The sequence below is a fragment of the Elephantulus edwardii genome, unplaced genomic scaffold (assembly GCF_000299155.1).
Source record: "Elephantulus edwardii isolate Elephantulus edwardi_28Jun2011 unplaced genomic scaffold, EleEdw1.0 scaffold00077, whole genome shotgun sequence".
In the NCBI taxonomy this organism is placed as follows: domain Eukaryota; kingdom Metazoa; phylum Chordata; class Mammalia; order Macroscelidea; family Macroscelididae; genus Elephantulus; species Elephantulus edwardii.
This window is the reverse complement of record NW_006399827.1, coordinates 13,201,472-13,208,691: the sequence shown is the minus strand read 5'-3', so window position 1 is coordinate 13,208,691 and position 7,220 is coordinate 13,201,472. Positions and strand designations below refer to the sequence as shown.

At 58.5% G+C, this 7,220-nt stretch overlaps 1 protein-coding gene across 1 annotated transcript; it reads left to right on the top strand.

Annotated features, from left to right (window-relative positions):
- Positions 1 to 2,204: 2,204 nt before the first annotated feature.
- On the top strand, positions 2,205 to 5,349 carry NEUROD2 (neuronal differentiation 2). The gene is made up of 2 exons (XM_006889383.1): positions 2,205 to 2,394; positions 3,531 to 5,349. The coding sequence occupies exon 2, from the start codon at positions 3,536 to 3,538 to the stop codon at positions 4,682 to 4,684; it is 1,149 nt and encodes a 382-aa protein (XP_006889445.1). The 5' UTR covers positions 2,205 to 2,394; positions 3,531 to 3,535; the 3' UTR covers positions 4,685 to 5,349.
- Positions 5,350 to 7,220: the final 1,871 nt, after the last annotated feature.

Sequence of the window (7,220 nt, the reverse complement as noted above, 5' to 3'; positions counted from 1 at the left end):
ATCAGAACTTCAAAGCACATACATGTGACCAGAATACCATATGACCAGAGGACTTGAGGAGAAGGACCATTTGTCAGGATTTAGGACCTCATCCTGGAGCCAAAAGGATAGCCTTTGAGGCTTTGCCCAGAATAAGTCCCCGCCCCACCTGAGGTGCCTGTTGTGCACAGAACCCCCCAGACCATCTGCTATAAATGGGACTTTCAGCTCCAGGATCCATGAAAGGTGGGGAAAAGCACCATCAGCAGAGGGTAGGGTGGTAGCAGGAGTCCTAGGCTGGAAGCTTCCTAGTACCTGGGTTCTGGTCCCAGCTCTGCTCTTCACTGGTCAGTTAGTTCCTGGCAAGACACTCTCACCCTACGAGTCTCTGGGAAAGAGAAACTCAGACTGTGTGACTCCTTTCAGCTCCTGGCCGTGTGCCTCTGAGATCCCTAGACAGTGCCAGACTCACCTTCTCCAAGGCCTCCTTAGCCATCACTATACTGTTATTTAGATCCCCCTACCAGGCCTCAAATCAGCATCTTTACCCAGTAACCCCTGTAACGCCTCCTCTGGAAACCAAAGGGAGAGAACTGCATCCCCCCAGATAGAGGATCAAGTCTCTGTCTTGCTCCAGTTTGCATCACTCCAGTACTTGGCACAGTGGTTGGCACTCAAAATATGTTCATTAAAAATATATTAAAAAAAAAGAAAAAAAAATATAACTGAAGTTGTATGTCCATGGCTGTCCATGTGTCCACTGGAGGGTGGGGCAGGGCAGAAAATGGCCAATGCCTGAACTGAGGTCTGGGCAGGGGTCTCTCGGCACCTGCCTGTGATTACCTGCTCACACATATGTGTCTCTCTCTGAGGAGGGGTGTATATCCATTTTCTGCACCACAGGGTAAGGAACAGGTGTGTGTGTGTGTGTGTGTGTGTGTGTGTGTGTGTCCTCACTTCAACCCCCGTTGTATTTGCATCTGTGTCTGGCCCAGTGAGAGGGTGGAAAGGTGAGTTGTGAGATAAGACAGCAATTTCCTACCTTCCTATGGAGACATCTGTCTGACCCAGCTCCCCTTGGTCAATCGGGACTGCTGGCCTTGGCTTCAGGATTGTCAGTAATTTGGGATGAGGAGAGGAAAATGCTTCAATCTCACCTGGGAACTTCAGGTATGCCCTTTCTCCTATGCTGCCTCAAATTGTCAAGCCAGAAGGTCAGGACAGGGAGCCAACAGTGGAATGGTCACCTGTCACGGGGGAAGGGGTAATCGAGAGGTTTCTGCAGCAAGGAATCCAGGTAGAGACTCGTCCTCTCCTCTAGGTGGTGGAGGATAGGTTCCTGGAGGGGGGACTCTTCTTGACCCCAACACACATATGTCCACAAACACCCCAGGAAAGAGCTTCCCATCAGGTGGGATCCAGATACACACACGTCCCCGCAGACACACACACACACACAGACACACACACACGCCCATGCAGAGGCACAGACATCCAGGCAAACCTTTTCCTTTCTCTGTCTTTCCCTTGGTTTGAATTTCGTTCAGTCACATATGTTGTGTGTGTGTGTGAGAGCTAGCGAGAGCGAGAGGGTGGGTGGGGGAGGGGCAGACAGGGATGAGGGATGGCATGGTGCCAACATCTACCTATGGGGCCTGGGCCAGGGACACCCCCAAACCCGCCCTCAGAGGGGGCCTCAGCTGTCCCTTTGTGGCCAAGGGGATTCTACTGGGGGGGGGGCAGGGGTAAGACAGACAGAGGCAAGTATATAAAGCATATATAGGTCCCATCTCTGCACCCCAGGGGGCTGGTCGCTGACCCACCTTGGAATCCTGCAAGAGAGAAAGTGGACAGAGCAGGACCCCAGAGGGAGCATAGACTTTGGGGCCACCACAAGCCCCCAAGTTTCAGCATTGCCCCCTCATTGTTCCCACGTTGGGGGGGTTCTGTAGTCGAGGGGGGACAACTCCTCCAGTCCCCTCTCAATCCCTGCTCTCCCTGCGCTGGGCGGGGAGGGGAGGACGGCAGAGATATTTATTTATTTCCTTTATTTATTTATTTTTTTTTTTTTTTGGAGTAGAGAGTGACAGATGGCGGCGGGTCCCGGGGGAGCCGGCTCTCCCCCAATGCAGACGCATGCCAATCACCGTCTCTCATGTGATAGCTGCTGCCCGTGACGTGCCAAGCCCATATGGCCTGGCATAGAGGCTGGTACCCCGCCTGGTAGAGATGCCACACTCGCTCCGCGGTTCGCATGGCGCTCTGAAGACGCCGGCGCCCGCCGCCTTGAGGAGCCGCTGCCCCCGCTGCCTGAAGATGGGGGAACAATGAAATAAGCGAGAAGACTCTTCTTCTCCCCCCTCTCTCTCGCCCCCTCCCCCCTCCCCTCCCCTCTCCCCTTGACTCCTCTCCGAGGTGAGTTGTCCGAGAGGGAGCTAGAACCCCATCCGCCGGCCTTGGGGGGGTGGGCGGCTGCGGTCGACCCGAGGAGGTCCAGATCCCCCTTTCCTGGGACGGTGCCCCCGTCATGGGTGGGCTTCAGAGGCGCCCCGGGTTCCCTCTCCCCCTGGGGCTGCAGCTCAGGGGGCTGCGGAGGGAAGCGTCTCTTGCAGCGATGGTCTTGGGGAAAAGGCATGAGGAGGGGTGCAAAGAGACTGGGATGGAGACACCCCCCCACTCCAATGCTCACCCTGGAGGAAGCGAGCTGCGACCTTTCCAAACCACCAAAAAAAAAAAAAAGAGAAAGAAAAAAAGGGAGCAAACAAACAAATTTGGATTCTACACCCCCCCCACCTCCCCATAAATCCAGAAATGCAACGAGATCCGAGGAGCCGTGTGGGAGGGAGGCAGTTTGCAAGGGAGAAGGGGGTCCCTGACCGCAGGGGAGACGGGCGCCGCTCGATCCTCGCGGGGTCCTCCCCACGCCTGGTGCCCAGCCCTCGCCGCCCGGAGCCGGCTCCCGGAGCTGAGGACGCCGAGGCCAGAGGAGCAGAACCTTCTGTCTCTGGAATTGGGGCTGCGGGGGTGGGGGCCGAGTCGGGGGCGGCGCGCGGCCAAGTTGCAAATTGGATTAGGGAGCGTGGGGGTGAGCGCCACCGGAGGGGTGGGGAACCCGGCCGAGGGGCCGGGCGGCGAGAGCGCGGAGCCGGGCAGCTGTCCCCACCCGCGGCCGCCCAGCCTCCCTGCACAGCCTGGGAGTCCAGGCTGGCGAGGAGAGCGCGCCACCCTTGCCGGCGAAGACACCCGGCCTCTAGCCCCCTCCCCCGGCCCCTCTCTGACCCTGAGCACAGCCGGGCCAGGGGAGCGATCCTCTATCCAAGCGAGGGCGGAGCCGGGCCCCAGCACCGGTAGAGGGCCTGGACCGGGACCTCAGGCGGGCGGACAGCCCCAGCTGGGCTGGGCCGCCTCTGGGCGGGGCAGGCGGAGGAGGTGGGCATCTGGGAACCAGCAAGGGACCCGGGTGGCGGCGGGTTGGGGGGTCGTCGTGACCCCAGCGCTCCCCTCACTCTGTGCTGTCTGTCTCCCCCTTCTCGCCCATGGGGCGCCCTCAGGCACCATGCTGACCCGCCTGTTCAGCGAGCCCGGCCTCCTCTCGGACGTGCCCAAGTTCGCCAGCTGGGGCGACGCCGACGACGACGAGCCAAGGAGCGACAAGGGCGACGCGCCGCCTCCGCCTCCACCTGCGCCGGGGCCGGGGGCTCCAGGACCCGCCCGGGCTGCCAAGCCGCTCCCTCTTCGTGGAGACGAGGTGCCCGAGGCCGCACTGGCTGAGGTCAAGGAGGAAGGCGAACTGGGGGGCGAGGAGGAGGAGGAAGAGGAGGAGGAGGAAGGGCTAGACGAGGCGGAAGGAGAGCGGCCCAAGAAGCGCGGGCCCAAGAAGCGAAAGATGACCAAGGCGCGCCTGGAGCGCTCCAAGCTGCGGCGGCAGAAGGCGAACGCGCGGGAGCGCAACCGCATGCACGACCTGAACGCTGCGCTGGACAACCTGCGCAAGGTGGTGCCCTGCTACTCCAAGACCCAGAAGCTGTCCAAGATCGAGACGCTGCGCCTGGCCAAAAACTACATCTGGGCGCTGTCAGAGATCCTGCGCTCGGGCAAGAGGCCCGACCTGGTGTCCTACGTGCAGACGCTGTGCAAAGGTCTGTCGCAGCCCACCACCAACCTGGTGGCCGGCTGCCTGCAGCTCAACTCGCGCAACTTCCTCACGGAACAGGGTGCCGACGGCGCGGGCCGCTTCCACGGCTCTGGGGGCCCGTTCGCCATGCACCCCTACCCGTACCCGTGCTCGCGCCTGGCGGGTGCACAGTGCCAGGCGGCCGGCGGCCTGGGCGGCGGCGCCGCGCACGCCCTGCGGACCCACGGCTACTGCGCCGCCTACGAGACGCTGTACGCAGCGGCGGGCGGCGGGGGCGCGAGCCCGGACTACAACAGCTCGGAGTACGAGGGCCCGCTCAGCCCGCCGCTCTGCCTCAACGGCAACTTCTCGCTCAAGCAGGACTCGTCGCCCGACCACGAGAAGAGCTACCACTACTCTATGCACTACTCGGCGCTGCCCGGCTCACGGCCCACGGGCCATGGGCTGGTCTTCGGCTCGTCGGCGGTGCGCGGGGCCGTCCACTCGGAGAATCTCTTGTCTTACGATATGCTCCTTCACCACGACCGGGGCCCCATGTACGAGGAGCTCAACGCGTTTTTCCATAACTGAGACCGCGCCGGTCCTCTTCTTTTTCTTTTGCCTTTGCCCGCTCCCTTGCCATCAGCCCTCCGAGCGCAGGGACACCCTTACCCACCCGGGAGCCGGGCGCGGGGCGCGCACCGCCGGTCCTGCCGCTTTCCTGGGCTGCGCGGTCCTCTTACCTGTGGGTGGCCCGTCCCAGGGGCCTCATTTCCCCCAGGGGACTTGCCTTCTCTCTCCCTAAGGGGTTCCCTCCTCCTTTCTTCCTGGGAGTGCTTCTCCAGGGACCCCTCTCCGGGTGCTCCCAGGAGACCCTCCGCCCAATCCCAGCCCTTCCGCTTAGGTTTCCCCCCTCCCCCTCCCCCTTGCAGGCCCAAAGGCGTTGGTAAGGGGATGGCTGAGCTGTGGGATGCGATTTTCCCCATCTCATCCTTATTATTTTTTTAAAAACAGACACCGAGCTGCCGAGGCAGGAAGGAGCCGACCCCCCCTCCTCTTTTTTGAAGAGGGCAAAAGTGAGGGCACCCCAGCCCAGGCCTGGCGCGCGCCTCCACCCCCACTCCCGAGTCTCAGTATTTTTGAGGTTTTCATTTTTGGCGGGAGGGGATGTGGATTGAGAGGAAAGTGAGAGGCCAAGACAATTTGTAACTAGGATCTGTTTTTCCCCTTCCTCTTTTTTAAACAAACAAACAAACGTATATTTAAAAAAAAAAAAATGCTGAGAGGCGACAGAGGCCGAACGCAGAGTCCGGATCGGAGAGAAAATGCAGTAAGAACTTTTAGAAGCAATAAAAGGCAAAAAAAAAAAATACTACTACCAATAATAAAAAAGACACAAATATCTATGCAAGGAGGTTCCGAGGAACCTAGCGGCCCGGCCCGGCCCCGGGAAGCCCCTCCTGGCCCGCGGGCCGCGCCGCCCCAGCGCGAATCTGTGCACTTTGGTGAAGTGGGGGCCGGCGCCGCCCCCTCCCCCTCCCCAGGTTCTTACAATCAGTGACTCGGAGATTTGGGGCCCCAGTGCCACTGCCCTCCCCCACCCCGTTCCCGTTGTGCGTCATGCTGTTTTTTTTAAAAAAAAAACCTGTTTCCAAATTTGTATGGAATGGCAAATTGTTGGGGGGTCGGTTTGGGGAGGGAGGGTTTGCATGAGACACACACACACACACACACACGCACACAAACACGCACACACACGCACGCGCGCACACACGCACAGCACACCACACAGCACGCAGGCCCAGCGCGCACCCCTCCAGTTGGAGGAGAGGGGTTCCTTTCCTCTAATGTCATCCTGGAGCGCAGACCTTCCAGCAGGCCTCTCCCAGCTCTGGGACTGTGCTGGGGAGGGCGCCGGCCCCACGCGATTTCTGGGGGACTGCAGACAGGTTCTTGACCCTGGTGTTCCTCCTGGCTCTGGCCAGCTGGCCGCCAGGGAGAGGGCTGAGAATTCCTTCTAGAAGTTTGCCCCAAAAAGGCAAAAGGAGAACCTCCTCCCCATTGGAGGCAAGGAGACAGGCATTCAAACAGCCCCCACAAAAATGCAAACCCGCAGGCGACACACACACACACACACACACACACACACACACACACACTCACACGCAATTTTACCTTCCTCTTGTAGCGAAGCTGAAACTCCCGTCGGACACCCGAAGTGCATTGCGTGTTTCTGTTCAGTTTAATGACGATTAATAAATATTTATGTAAATGAGATGCAAAGCCGGACCCGGTTTCTCACAGGTGGCCTCATTTCTTTGGGGGGAAAGTGGCCATGGGCTCATGTTGGAGGCCAAGTGTCGAGTGATTTTACCTACCGAGGGGACCAGACGTTCCTGGGTGGGATACTCGCCCCACAAGCCCCTTCATATCCGTCCACTGGGTACAGAAACCGCTACTCTCGCTGCCTTCTCGGTGCAGACAAGGACTCACGCACGCCCCCAGCACAAAGCGTTGCGCTGCTCCCCTTACAGCCTTCAGACCCCAAGCACCATCACGCGCTTCCTTTGAAAACAAAGTATCTTTCACTACCGGAAAATGATCAATTTGGCAACAGCCAGTCATCTTATAACCCTCTGCCCACTGTTGCAAAAAGCAAATGTGTGGAGATTAAAAAAAAATAGCCATTTGAATCTGATAGGAGTATTTTTAAATTTAAAAAAAATTTGTAAGGTAACAAGGTTGAAAAAATAAAGAGAGGAGAAAGCCTTTTCTGTCTTAAATTTGTGGAATCGGTGGACTCTGGGGAATTGACTTTTTCAGTCTCAAGAATGTTGGAATATTCTGTGTTGAGGAGGTTAGGAAGACATGCTCCAGCTCTGCAAAGTGAGGAATCCAGATACCTACCCCAGAGCGTGAAACCAAACCCAGAAATTAGCTTCTAGGAGCAGCAGGAGCCCCAATCGATCAACACCTCAGTTTTCTGTGCTTGGTGCAGCTTCAGAAAGGGACACACACACACACACACACACACACACACACCCCCTCAGTTTTCTGTGCTTGGTGCAGCTTCAGAAAGGGAGACACACACACACACACACACACACACACACACACACACACACCC

Excerpts from the sequence above, each read along its gene's own strand:
- NEUROD2 (XM_006889383.1), top strand. The coding sequence starts at position 3,536 with ATGCTGACCCGCCTGTTCAGCGAGCCCGGCCTCCTCTCGGACGTGCCC.